General features: G+C 36.7%; 1 protein-coding gene across 1 annotated transcript in view; it reads left to right on the top strand.

The window, feature by feature from the left end:
• Positions 1-14,904, top strand: part of ctnnbl1 (catenin, beta like 1) — a 111,837-nt gene that overhangs the window by 44,503 nt on the left and 52,430 nt on the right. The window contains exon 11 of the mRNA XM_030139487.1: positions 910-1,091. Coding sequence (XP_029995347.1) covers positions 910-1,091 — 182 coding nt within the window. The remainder of the gene's footprint in view (positions 1-909; positions 1,092-14,904) is intronic.

Raw genomic sequence — 14,904 nt, 5'->3', positions numbered from 1 at the left:
TGAGCTTTAGTGTAACCTTAGTTGTGGTTAATAAATTCTATTAGTAAAACTGTCAGATGTTGTTATACAAACCTTTGATGGACTTTACAGTTTTACCATTTCTGGAATCACATATGACAAGATTGGGAAAACTTCCATTGGTAAAATATACTTTTTGACCCTTTTTTACCTTCAGAGCCTCGATTACATAAATTATATGAATCTGAACAGATTTAATAAAGGGGCAGTTGTCAATTAACGGTATGATAATCAGTTTTATTGTAACTATTAAACAAATTAGGGTATATCAGGGAACATTTTTTGAGATCTGAAGATGTCACAAAATTTGACTGAGGTGGCCACCTTTGAATTGTCTACACTGGACAAAAAACCTTTTATTTGTATGATTATTTTAATACGTTGCCTGTTTATACAATGTGTGAAGCACATTGTATGTGATTAGCAGTGTTTTCCAGTTTCCAGCAGTGCAGGAGTATTAACATTAAAACACTACCATTAAAGCCCCCAGGAGTCCACAATCATACTCAAGTGAACGTGGTGTTTTATGCATAGCTTAATCTGGTCCCAGTTTTACATATTAAATATATGGTCACATCTGGAAACCTGGAAATGTTTTAAAATGTTTCACTGAACATGTTTGGGTCATATTGCACATGTTATGGTGGAAAATTATAACAAACAGTGTCACTGGAAGCATAATATATTTTGATGAGGTAAATAAAGGTAAAATGAAAAGTATTCATCAACAAATGGTAAATGTCCTTTGCAACGTGTGTTATGGAAAGTGTAGGATGCAGTGTATTTTTATACTAGTACGTACTTGTTAATATGAGGGTAAGAACCCTGAAAAAATATGAGGTATGCTAAATGTAGTCCTGTGTTTTCTATTATTTCCTAACTCTATTTCAGAGAAAAGAAAATGTCTCGGACCAGCGCTCTGAAGGTTCTGGACCATGGGATGATCGGACCAGAGGGAGCAGATAACTGCCATAAGTTTGTGGACATCCTGGGTCTGAGGACCATCTTTCCACTGTTCATGAAAACACCCAAAAAGATGAAAAAAACTGGAGCATCGGAGAAGGAACATGAAGGTCAGTCACTGTTCTGTTGTGTTCAAGTGGTCAAGTGACAAATACACACCACAGAAAGGTCCGAACTTCATTTTCTTAAGGCGATCACGCTAATCACTGCAGCTGCCTTTTCTGTCTCCTCTGCCTCTAGCTGTCCACCATGTGCAGTCGCACCCATTTCCTGCAGACACACTCAATCCTAATCTGCTCATGTATCACGGTTTGCTGCCTCTTCGGCCTGTCAGTTTACACTATCAATCCAATCTTGATTGATTTTCCTGCCTGTGCGTCTGAACCTCCTGACTTTTGAGTGAGAGACAGAGAAACAGAGAATATTCATGTGATGCAGCAGGCGAAAGTAAAATGAAGATGACACTGGAAGAAAAAAAAGAGACTTGAACGCTGTCCATCTGTGTCCTTTTTGTTTAATTACTTACATTCCAAAATGCGTGCCTCCCTCCCTCTTTCTCTGTCCATATTAATTAAGTTGGATGCATCCAGTGGGATCCTCAGCCCTGCAGAGGAGAACAAATTGTCTTCCATTGTATCGCGTCTCACCCGGGGACCAGATGAATTAACCTCTGACCTCCTTGAGCAGCAGGAGGAAGAGTGGGAAAGATAACCTATCCTAACAGTCAAACCCCAGGCTCCTAAAAGACAGGTTTTAGAAAGAGGGTTGGAAATCCACCCTCGAGGTGTGTTCAGCCTGTGAAGTCTGGCAGCTGGGCTGTACATCTGTGGATGTTTGTTATCCAAAGCCAAGGAGCTAGAGAACCGTGGCACGAAGATGTATGGAATAGTTTTGCAGAGGTTAAAATGTTGTTAAAATCCCACAGATCAGGGCCTTGTTTATACCATGAAATAACTGGTAGAAATGAGTTACACCCAGCCAGAAAAGCAATGTTTTGGCTCCGCTTTTTGGGAGCTGCTTAACGTGTTGTCTGTTGGTAGTGATACTTGAGTTTATTTGTTATATTATGTATTATATTCTAAATAATCTGACAGCAACCAGATATGTATGGAATGTGAGCATTTTAATTTAAAAATTTCACATCTCTATAATTTAAAAAATATAGACATACAGGTCAATAAGTTAAGATAAGATATGCAAGATGCACTTTATTGATTCATCGTGGGGGAACTGCAGTGTTTATAGCGGCAAAATACAGACAGAAAGACAGAAACATTCAAGACTGAAACATGACTATATGAAGTATGAAAAACAATCTGGTATTTATAAAAACCCTTGTGATTTTATTGTGTACGGTAAATATAAAGAACAATACAAACCTTAAAGTCAGAGGAAATCGGAAAATTGCTCTCTCTTGCATTGATAGATTGTAATAAATGAACACAGCATAAATATAGCAGAGCCTGTGCACCATTGTAATAATTTGCTTTATGAGCCATGGCTTGTGAGTATTTTGATTTTAATATACGAGTGGAAATCTGCAGTACAACCAAGCTTCATACATCACGTACTATTGCATTTTCGAACATTTTGAAAAGCAGAACAAAGCAGATTTCTCTTGATTTTTAATGAAATGACCTGCAAGTGCCAAAAGGCCGAAATTAAGTGAAGTGAGAGAGAAAAGGCCAGACATTGTTCTACCTGACATTTTAATGGAAGGAGACTGACCTTCCAGACAATAATCCTTTTCCTCCTCCCCACACCACTGTCTTCCTCCACAGATCCTCCTTTAGGTAAATAAGTTAAATAAAACCAGTTTGTTTCTTTTGCATTGTCTGTTATCATGTTTTTATAATTGTTGTTTTCTTTCTATCTGCACTTTTTCTGTTTTAAAAAAACCCTGAAAAAATATTTTTGTGTGTTTTTTGGGGGCTGGAATGGATTAATTTTATTTTCATTTCAGTGGCGAAAATTGATGTGTAAAATGTGTAAATCACAAAACGAGCTCGATCGTGGAACAAATTAAACTCGTACTGCGAGGTTCTACTGTACACAGATCAATAAAGCACTGTAAATAACTGCACATAACAATATAAACATGGTACTAAATGAGAGATGAGATTTTCATTCTGATACGCGTCACACTCTTAGTACACTGTTGTTTTCAGGTTTAGTTGCCCTCATGGGAATTACAATAGTAAGGATTTTCTTTTTTTGAGCAAATGCTTTATTATAATTGAACCATGAATCCTCAAATCTTGCATGATCCTAAAGAATAAACAGAAGTCTAAACGTGACAATAAAGGTAGCACAAATTCATGACATGAAACTGAACTATTTTGGTGGAGGAAGTATTCATATCCTTTAATACTATAAAAGTACTAATTCAACACAGTGAAAGAAGTCTAATATGATTTGAAAATTTAAAATGAGTAAAAGTAAGCCTTGATTTTTACTTTACTTACTGATTTGTAACTGCTGTCGTTAGTTGAAGTAGAACTCATTTTGAACTATTTTATATTATTGAATTTCTGATTTATATAATCATTATGGATTACAGTGCTTCTTTTGAGGATGCAGTCACAAGTGCCACTGAAAACTTAAATGTTTTAATAGCTGCAACTTCTACTCTGTTTATTTTATCAGTGTGTAACACGGCCCATGCTACCATCCTCTGACATTACACAGTGTAGTTTATTCACTCTGAAACAAAGTTGCTGGAATTGCATCTACTTTACATTTTCTTTTTCAGCCCTTCACTTCATATTTACTTGACAGTTATATGAACTGTCAGTTGCTAAAATGTGGCACGCAGACACACAATGCTCATCATGCACACACAGCAACTAAATGGGAAATCAATATCCCATTCAGATAACCAGATGACAATAAATAAACAGAGCGATAATGTTGTCCAGGACCAGACCTCAAGAACTCCAAGTACAGTAGGTACACAGGTTACCGTCAGAGGGTCTGTGATTACCCATAGACCCTGTGGACAAATTCTCTTTGACATCAGCCTTTAGTTTGTGGTCTGCTGTTGTCAAGGCTTAAATAGGGTATTTTCACTGTTGCCATTTTGTTTTTATTGAAATCAAAGTCCATATACTGTGGTTCCTTGACTTATAAGTGCACTGACGTAGGAGTTTTCTGAGTTACGAGCCATCACACTGTCATTTTTTTTTTTTTTGCTTTGAGTTGCAAGCCAGAATCCGAGGTTATCAAAGGTTATTAGCTCAAATCATACAAAAATGAGGAAAATGATACTTTTTCAACACAATATATCATTAACTGAACATAAAAACAAGTGTCTCGATACTCTGTCATTTGTCAAACTCAATTGGTTTTACTGGTGAATCAATGTTGTAGAAGATGACTGTGTTTCCACAGTAACTACAGAGCCTCTGAATGTCCAAATAGGTCATGTTTGATGAAAACATGACAAACTGCATTTTACATCATTTATTTACAGATATTGATAGGAATAGTGGATTAATACTTACTAGACATTTTACCGTAGATCAGTAGATGCTTTTGGTGGGCGGTGGATGGTTGGATCATCTTTTAGGGTTATTAGTGGACGGAGGAGCTGTGATGTCACTCACTGGTTTCTAAACTGCCATTTTCAGGCCAGTAGTTGAATGAATGAATGAATGATTTATTTATTTTTAAAAAGGAACAGTTCGTATTAATGAACATTTAAATGTAAATACGAGAGATTATAGCTATACGGCTAATTTCCATCTGGAGTCCCATTGGCAGGTAAAAGAAAAAAACAAAACAAAAAAACCCAATAACTTAAGTTAAACATACAAAAAGAAAAACAAGCAACAAGACAAAATGTACTCAGACAAAAACAGGGACCAAGGCAGCCACCAAGTAAAAATATATTAAAGTTTGCTTGTGAATTATCTTATGAATATCCCATTGCTATTACACATGATTATATTGCAAATATGCCATTGTTGCTATTACACATGATTATATTATAAATATTCCATTTTTGCTAGTGCATTGTTGTAGTTTACGATTTGGTCGTGCCCATATTGGTTTCTTGGAGTCAATAGTGATCATATTTGGAATAAAGAGGTAGAACAATGACAGCGCAAGAGGTCAACTAATGCTAAACACTAGCTTACTGACTCAGCAAAAAAATTAACTTTAGCAAGACTTGCAAGTCAGAGTAATTTTACAGTCATGTTAGTGTAACATATTAACCACAACTACAGTGGAGAAAAAATGTGTTCTATTAAATAAACAGAATCTCTGAAAAACCTGTTAATCCATGTCCGATACAACAAGCCTTCTATTTGCCCTGAGATCTAATTAATAGTGGCAAAATTTGAAGATGCTCTGCCGAATCACTTACTAAGAGGTGCAAATAATCCTGGCGGGTGTCAGCAGTGTTACAACTTTATGATACTTCTGTATTGGCTTCATTTTGGAACCAGCGCCCTCCCCCTTGGGTTTATATCTACTGAAATGTTAGATATGTTTGTTTTAAACAGTTAAGGAAATCAAGGATTTGTAGAAAAGCGTATTTCAGTAAGAGAACATTAGGTTTTGCATTTAGTACAAGCATTTCTGCCTATTGAAAGGGTACCTGTAGTTAATTTTCATTGCTAGCTAGATCTTTCAAAAGATCACGTATAATACTAGCGGTCCTGTCAGGTAACTTTCATCATAGCCCGTTGTCTAGTGTGTGCGAGTACTAAGTCACTTCTGTCAGTCAGTCATGGTCAACAACATGTTTCCTCCCTCCACGGGCTGTTCCAGCACCGGTAGTGATGCATGTTGATTTGTCCGATTAGCTGGGCTGCGATGGACTGGTCACTGACACCATGCAGCAGACACCAGTCTAAGATGACACATTATCAGATCGAATAGGTAACCATTTACACTCATTTCCCTTGCTAGCTATAGTGTGCTTCTTGAACATGTGCTTTCCATTCAATCTCGCTCACTGACTGCTGCTTGTTTACTCCCACTTGATCGACCAGAATCAACAATGGTACATCACTTACGGCTGGCAGTAGGTTCTGCCCCTGCGTGTAATTCACATAATAAAAAGGTCCAGTGTGGTCCATTTATGGCAATTTTCTACTGAATTTGTGCCTCTCTTGCTTACACGTGATGCACAAAGAACAATTTATGTCGTAAGCATGACCAGTACAGATGCACTTTAACAAAGGAAATCATAAATAAAGATGTCTGCAGTCTGCAGCTGAGAAATATAAACGGCCCGGCCATTATTTGAGGAAATATTGTATTTGGATAAGAGGGAGGAGCTAGGGAAGAGCAAAGGATGAATCTCCCCAAGCTGTTGTTAACTTACTGAAAGCACTGACTAAACCAAATAACACTGTCATGCTAAACAACACCTTCTAATTTGAGGAAACCTGACAAATGACTAACACATACACTAGTATTTCATACTAGCAATATCAACTTCCCATGTGTAAATGCACTAATTAGCACCAGCCTGTCTCATTAGCAGGATAGTTGACAGACTAAAGGTTAATGAAATACCAAATTAATTTTAACATTGGTTAATGTAGCGAAGGTTACAGGCAGATTATTGTTGTTAAGTACAAGTAAACTTCATGACAAAACGTCTGATTGTCTTTTTTTTTTAACTTCACAACCCCAGCAACAGTAGAGTTGTCTGCCAGGGAAAATCTGCAATTCTAGCTTATATTATTAAACATAAAACCAGCAAACCATACACGTTAACAATTTAAATACATGTAACGGTCTAATATATGCATACTCAAACTCAATTTTAAAATGCGCTTTCCATAATTAAATCATGTTATTCTTTTAGATGAGAACTGCAGCCTGTATAGGATTTCCCATTATCTTTGCATTGATTCGTCTCACTGCTATAGGCATAATGAGATGCGTGTCATAATATGAGCAGCATTGAGTGATCCCTCCTCCTCGGTTAGACTACTAATTGAAAACACAGCGAATCAAGTGGTTCTCCAGAATAACACAATAACACTGCAGATTAATTAACTATCAGCCGCTTCAAACAAAAGTAATTAGGAGGTAGAGACCTCTGTGTCCTCTGTCCTCTCCCTCTCTCGCTCATTCATCGGTTCTCTCCATCATAAACCTTGGTGCAAAGATTGATCTCCGTGAAATCCTTTCTCAAATTGACACAGCCCAAATAGACAGGGATTGCCAGGCCACATTAGCATACAAAATGACAGAACTAATACAGAGGCTATGAGTGGGCAGAGAGAAAAAGAACTAAAGGAAAATAAAATAATCCAAACAATAAATTAGACTTTCTCAGCTCGTAAATATTCTTGTCACGACATTGCTATTCACCTTGTGTTCGGGTTTCACTTTATTGGTGTATGCACTCTGTCATTACCACCGAAATGAGATTGTATGATGGAAATTGGTGGCAGCCGGTTGTTATATTTAGGTAGCTAATGATGCGAGCGAATGTGAGAGGGAACAGAAGTAAACAACTAATTTACATGGCGAGGCACAATAGTCATAACTCCGTGTCCAGCTCTACCTCTGTCTTTGTGTACTTGCATGCACGAGCCTGTTTGTTTGGTGAAGAGAGCGCTCAGGGGAGAGGCCGAGGGAACCAATGCACTGCTTTGTTGTTAGTTTGTTCTGAACGCTACGCAAACACCTTCAAGTGCCGAGACTGGCCTTATCGCGACCCTTATTTTCTAATGAATGCACCAAACAGGTAATGAGTGAGGCATGCTGGCACATAGAGATGTGCGCTGGGAAAGAAAATGGAATTTTATGACAAAACTGTTTTGTCGAAACTAGGAGATAAAAATGGGAAATGAGGTAGGACTGGGCCATCTCAGGATTAGCTTTGTCATATGATCGACGGTTCAGTGGAATCGCACAGACTGTAACATGAAAAAATGAATAACAGAACTATTCACAACCTTTCTACTAAGCTAACATTCATTTTAAAGGATGTCTTTATCAAGTGTTTTAAATAGAGCATTGCAATAACGTAAATGTTGCTAGCACAGGTTGCCAAGCTAGTGAGTTTATTATATCCCTGAAATAGAGTTTTGGGGATATAGTGACATTACCCTGAACACTGCCGCCGGATCTGTCGCCGCCAGATATCCTTTGTGTGAACATGATAACTAGGACAGATTTGGTTGGATTTTTTTATCCCTTGATAACCAACATAGTGGACCCCTAGTGGAAGAACCCTATTGATTTCAGCTTCTCTATGAGTATAATAAGTCATCCAAATGGGGTGCTTTAGTTGAAAATCAGTTTTTTTGACATATTGAAGCAATAGTAGGCTGATTTAGATAAACTTTGGTTCATATTGATCATCTTTCAAATGTCCATTTTCTCGCTACCATCCAGAGTTCATATGGTGTCATTTTCATTCACTAAGTGGAGTTTTGTCGGGGGAAATTGGTCCTCTCACCATTATTCTGCCACTATCATGTCAATGTAGCTCAAATTGAGTTCATTTCAATTGTCTAAAACTAATCTTTGCATTTTAGGTTGGAATTGAATGCATCTTTCTGGAGTAATTATATCTGTATTTGAGGTTTTAAAATTGAGACAGTATTTGTATTTGAATACTCTGTCAAAGTATTTGAAAACAACTCAAATACTTTACAAATGCTTTCACAATATTGAACAGACGAAAGATGCAATAGATATTGTTTGCTAGCCACACTGACCAGAGAATCAGAGATGAGGCAGTTAGACTCTTAATCCTTGTACAAACAATTGTTCACATTTAGGGTGCAGGGCAGTTGACAAACAAAATGTGTGTGGCTGATAAGAATCATGAAATCATGATGTGGCTTTTTTCATTTGGTTGCTTCTGCCAATTTGCTTGCAGAGGTGCACTCCATCAAAACAAGGATCATCTCATATTTGATAATGTTCTGAAAATATCAAATGAACAGTTATGGGTATTTCTATACAATATAATATTTCATATTTAATCTATCCGCAATCTGCTTTAAGAATAACAATTAAGATGGTATCTTTTGTACAGTGTGTCGTTTATTTGTTTTATTACATAGCAGAGGATTGGGGGGATTTTGTGGATGTACCCTTGCTGTCGCCCCCTGACAGTGTAAGCCTCATTTCAGTTGGTTTTATAGTGATACTTTTGTGTCTGTCTGCACTAAGGTGTATGTGTTTCTGCTGTTGCTGAAGAAAATAAGGACCATATCCTTAGCCTGATAGCATAATTGCCCAAGTCATACACTATATGGACAGAAGTATTGGGACACGTTGAATTCAGGAATTTCTTTTCTAACAGGGGTCTGGGCTACAAAACAGTAATGACAAATGTCATAATATACTTTTAAATTGTGATAAATATCATATTGATTATTTATATTGAGGTCTATATCTCAAATCATCATGAACAGGACATCTTACAGCTGTAGCCATGATGTGTCTCAATATTTTTGTCCATATGATTTATAAACAATATTTCCTTTTTAAGTTTATTGGGAGTTTTCCCTGCCTTTTTTAGAAATTTAGAGGCAGAACATTTAAAACTAGAAGCACTCGGAGAGCGCAGACCTCTGCCAAGGCTGATCAGTGGCCCCCCCCGTGGGCCCCCCCACCCCCGATCACCACCAAAATTTAATCATTTCTTCCTTATCCCATTTCCAACAAACCCTGAAAATTTCATCCAAATCTGTCCATAACTTTTTGAGTTATGTTGCACACTAACGGACAGACAAACAAACAAACAAACAAACAAACAAACCCTGGCAAAAACATAACCTCCTTGGCGGAGGTAATCATAGTCATGGTAAATCATAGGAAAAAAATCAGTCATGGATAAAAACAAAATCAATGTTGAGAAAAGTTAAGTAAAAACCATCTCTGAGGCATTTTGGAAACAAAGATGACAATTTAAACAAAACTAACCAATGAAATGCACTGATATTTATCACAATATAAAACTATGTTTTGACATGTGTCATTATTGTTTTATAGGCCAAACCCCTGTTAGAAAAGAAACACATGAATTCAATTTGTCTCAATACTTTTGTCCATTTAGTGTGCGACTTGGCAATTATGCTATGAAGTTAATGATTTGTCTGTCAACTGTGGACCTAGCTTCAAAATGCATTGATTTTACAAAGATGCTTTAGAGTTATGTTAGAATGGAGAATTGTCTTTTTTTTATCCATATAAAATTCCAGCAGGACAAATTTCCATTACAATTCAAGTAATTATCCAGGTACTTGCAGCTGTATGTATAAGAAAATGCAGACAAGTGTTTACTTGGTTTACTTTTATATTGTAAATACTGTAATGTTGGTTCAAAATTAATGCAAAGTTTTTACTCAGATACACTTATAAAAGGCACCACATCTAACTTAAACCTCTAGAAACCACAGAAAACCTCACCTACATTTTATGATAAAGAGAAGTGAGAAAGTGAGGAAATTGTGATTCAGATCATGAATGGTGATTCTACCTCACAAGATTGTAATTTCTTTTGGTCAGATTTCCCAGCTGTAAACTGAGGAGAGGCACCAACAGTTAACAAAAACAATGCCTTGACAACAGTAAGACAAGCAATTACAAAATAGCTTTGTTCAAAGACATGAAAATTAAATAAAAATGCAAATAATCTGCAATGCTGCACAAACTAAACTAAAATAGAATTGCAGGTGAAATCAGTTTTGCTGATATTTTCTGTGGTTCATTGCAGGGGCGGCTCAAGTTTTTACATCGCCCTAAGAGGAATTTATTTTCAGTCACTGAAGTTTATATTCTTTTTCATTTTGTTGTGGCTACTTTTTTCATTGAGGAGTGTAAGCTGATGCATGTGACACGAGCAGTGTGAGATCGATTAACGCTGAAACATAATTTTACCACTTATTACCACTTGAAAAACACTGAAAAAAGATAATCAAGGGTTGGTGGTGGACCTCTGCTGACCACATGAGCCTTCAGTTGGTGCTTTGGTAAGCAGTTTGTTCTCTGGTGCAAAATGATAAAAATGACTTTGCACGTTATGGGGGCTTTATTAAACAGCAGTTATCAGCTCTTTTGTGTTTTCTTATGCTGCACTTTTCGAATTCTATAAATAGATCAACCATAAAACTATATGTAATCAGTTTCTCCAAATGAAAATCAATCTGAAAGTACATATACACTTGTAAAGCTAACAAAATAATTAACTGAAATCAGAAATGAAACGCTATTGAACAGTTACTGTATTGAAGTACAGTTTGATGGACATCAAATACTTTTTTGAAAACTTCCACGCTTAAATCATGGCAGTTTCATTAAAGATTTTATCAGGTGTGGTATTGATATCCCTTTAAATTTCTCATTACTTTATCACGTTTTCTTTCGTGACATGACTTAATGGAGATTTAGAGAGCATGACTACATAGCAGAAAATGAGATGAGTTAAGTGCACGCAAAGAGAAACTTCGTTATCTGGATTTAATGATGAAACGTTGCGTCACATATCTCCGTCAAAAGCAGAGAATCAAACGGAGCGTTTGCATTTGATCAACCCCTCACCCCCCCCCAAGAAAGCCTCGGGTGCAGATTGAGATCAGAAATATTTCACACAACTCAAGTTTGATTGTGGTCTGCGTTGTCAGAGTCATGCTGCATAATCCTATTATTAGTGTGTTTCAGAGGCAGAGATTTGCTGTTAGATCCCTGTTTAAAGAAGGATCTAATTAACATCATCCTCACGTTATGGTGTTTCCTCTGGTGGGGATTGATCATGTTCCATTCTTTGTAAACACTTAGTGTAATGAAATTCGCTGCAGGGTAGTTAGACATATATGACTGCTTTTTATATCTAATTTTTTATTTTCTGCTGAGGAAAAGAGATACTTAACATTTTGAAGAAAAATAACTAAATCAGCTTTTAAAAGTACTGTATGTGGCTTTTTGAAGTCTGGCATATTTCAACCTGGAACAAAATGAAATATGCTTTTCATGGGAAACACACACACACACACACACACACACAATGAAAGCTTTTATGCCTTCTTTTCTATGAGGACGATTCTTGTGAAGAATTCCTTCCTTTTATTACAGCATCTGCAGAGGAAAGAATAAATACAACTGCACTATTAAATGAAGGTTTAAATATGCACTGTATAGCATATGATGTGCTTCAGAGCTTCTGTTAGTTCAATAGGAGGCCAAGAATATTCAAGGCTGAGCCAAGATCAGAAATAACCCAACCCTAATGTTTATTTTGCTTTCTTTTGTAGTAAATTATCAGCACTTATTTTCTATATGCACACAGTTCATAAATTGTCCTACATCCTCTACACCAGTGGTTCTCAACTGGTCTGGATTCAGGACCCACTATCACCCCTCAATGACAAACAGTCTCCCAATTTGATAAAAGTTAAACTACTCAATTTATTTAAGAAAAAAAAGGTGTGTGTTGAGCCTGAGATAATACAGAATATCCCACTATGCCAACACAGGAGACAAGTTTAATGATAAACCAAACTGACTAGCTGGTGGTGATGCTAAATATGGAAATATTCCCTTTAACACTGAATTGGGTGTATTTTAACCAAAACCTAAAATGTGCACTCAGTTAAAAAATAAAAGTGCATTCAGTCACTTATTCAAACATTAAACCCACTGAGGTTTTTGTCCTCAGTGCAGGTAAAATCATATATGTTTGATTCAGTTCAATTCAGTTTTATTTGTAGAGCCCAACAAGGTCGCCTCACAGGGCTTTAATTTGTTGAATTGATAAAAAAACACAATGAAAATAAGCAAACAGTCAAATAATTAGTTAAACGGTCGATGAAGCAAATAGATTAATGTTCCAGGCATCCCCCGTCCTTAGATACTCCTCCTCAGCAAGGAAAAACTAAAAAAAAAAAAAAACAGTGGGAAAAGAGAAACTTCAGGGAGAACCACAGTGAGGGAGGGATCCGCTCCCATGGACGGACAGGCTGTAGATGTTGTAGTTGTAGGCTGTTGTAGTCTGTGTCATACCTGAATTTTGTTATGATATTAAATGGAAACATTTGGGTCTTCTTTTATGCTGTGAAATGTATCATGGTAATTAGCATTACAGTGCATTACCGTCACCTAGGTCTGCATGATTAATCAATTTTAAATCAAGATCGGATAATTTCATTAAGATGATGTTTAAAAAAGGATAATCGTCAAATTACAGTTACATCACAGTGTAACTGCAATGCTTTATGCTTGAGCTCATAAGCGTCTTCATCCACTATGTTGCCTGCTTTCATGAATTAGGCTCTAAATTTTACCAGCTCAATGTGGCATTTTACTCCACCCTGTGAAAACAGGCGATCCTTATTGTTGAGCCCCAATGAAGAGACTGAGATGATTTAAAAAAGCCTAGCATTTCTTCAGAAATACTACAGAAGATTAATGGACCCCATTAAGGACTTGGATATATACAGCTCTGGAAAATATTAAGAGACCATTGCAATTTCCTATGAAATCAGCATGTGTGCATGTATGATAGCCCTTCTATTCCTGTGTCTGTTGAATTGCAACACAAGCACACTGTAGTCTACTGAATAAACACCTGATCCATGTCTTATTTAAGAAGGAGACGTATAAAAACCACTACTGTAGCCATCACTATCTTCTTGCAATAGGCAAAAAGTACTGCTGGTACCTCAAAACTAATTGGAATCAAAAAATAACTATTGAAAACTACTCGACATCTGCTCTGACAATATTCCCAAACTCTGAGTACTGGTTTTTCTATCAGGACAACGCTCCTGGCCTCAGCTAGGTCAATAAAGGTGTGGATAATGGACCACTGGATGAAGACCCTGTCATGGCCAGCCCAATCTTCTGACCTGAACCCACTTTGAAAACTTCTGGAATATAATCAAAGGAATATGGATGGTCACAACCATTTGAACATTGCTGAGCTTCTTGAATTTCTATACCAGGAGCTGCATAAAGTCATCCAACAGTAGTGGTGGAGAGCCAAGACACGTGAAAGCTGTCATTGAAAGTCAGGGTTATTCCACCAAATATTGATGTCTGAACTTTTCCCAAGTGAAAACGTTAGCATTATACTGTTTAGAAATGAATATGAACTTGTTTTCTTTGCATTATGTGAAGTCTGAAAACACTTCATCTTTTTGTTATTTTGACCATGTATTGTGTTCTGCAAATCAGTGCTCTAAACAACATTTTTATATGGAATTTGGAAGAAATGTTGTCAGTAGCTTACAGAATAAAACAAAAATGTTAATTTTACTCAAACACATACCTATAAATGGTCAAATCAGAAAAAGCGATAACTTTGCAATGGTTTCTTACTTTTTTGCAGAGCTGTATATATGTGAAATACTTGCATACAAATATTGGTATTATACATACTTTTGCACTGATTTTTGAGAGTTGCAACAAGGACAAGGGCAAGTTGATGGACAGTGTCCAAGTAAAAGTCTACACAGAGAGGTTACATATTAATGTTCTATGAGTTTCTCACTTTCCTGAAAGTCCAGCTGTTTGTTGAGGCCGCTGTTCTTCAGTTCAACATCTTCACACAGTTTGCGTCCTTTATCATATAACACAGGGTTGTTTCAATCAGCAGGTCTCAACAACATATTGATGTGACGTGTCATCCTTTCTGCCCAAAGTGATTGGTTCATAACTTCATTTGCAGTGGTAAAGCTCTGAAAGCTTGTCAGATTTTTGATACCACTGTATCGCAAGAACGATATAATGGAATTAACTCAAATATGGCAGAAGTATTAGTTTGAATACATTTTGGTTGCCAAGGCCAAAGCCATCTTGTCACAGTGATATCTTTTTCTGTAACTCCATCAAAGTCTTCATGACATTAGGGATGTAACAGTACAGAAAAATTTTGGTTCTGTACGTTTTCGTTACGGGGTCTTCGGTTTGATACATTTTTGATATGTTTTCGGGACAGTG

The sequence above is a fragment of the Sphaeramia orbicularis genome, chromosome 7, assembly GCF_902148855.1.
Source record: "Sphaeramia orbicularis chromosome 7, fSphaOr1.1, whole genome shotgun sequence".
Classification (NCBI taxonomy): Eukaryota; Metazoa; Chordata; class Actinopteri; order Kurtiformes; family Apogonidae; genus Sphaeramia; species Sphaeramia orbicularis.
The sequence above is the reverse complement of the archived record's forward strand: the minus strand, read 5'-3'. Positions and strand labels throughout refer to the sequence as shown.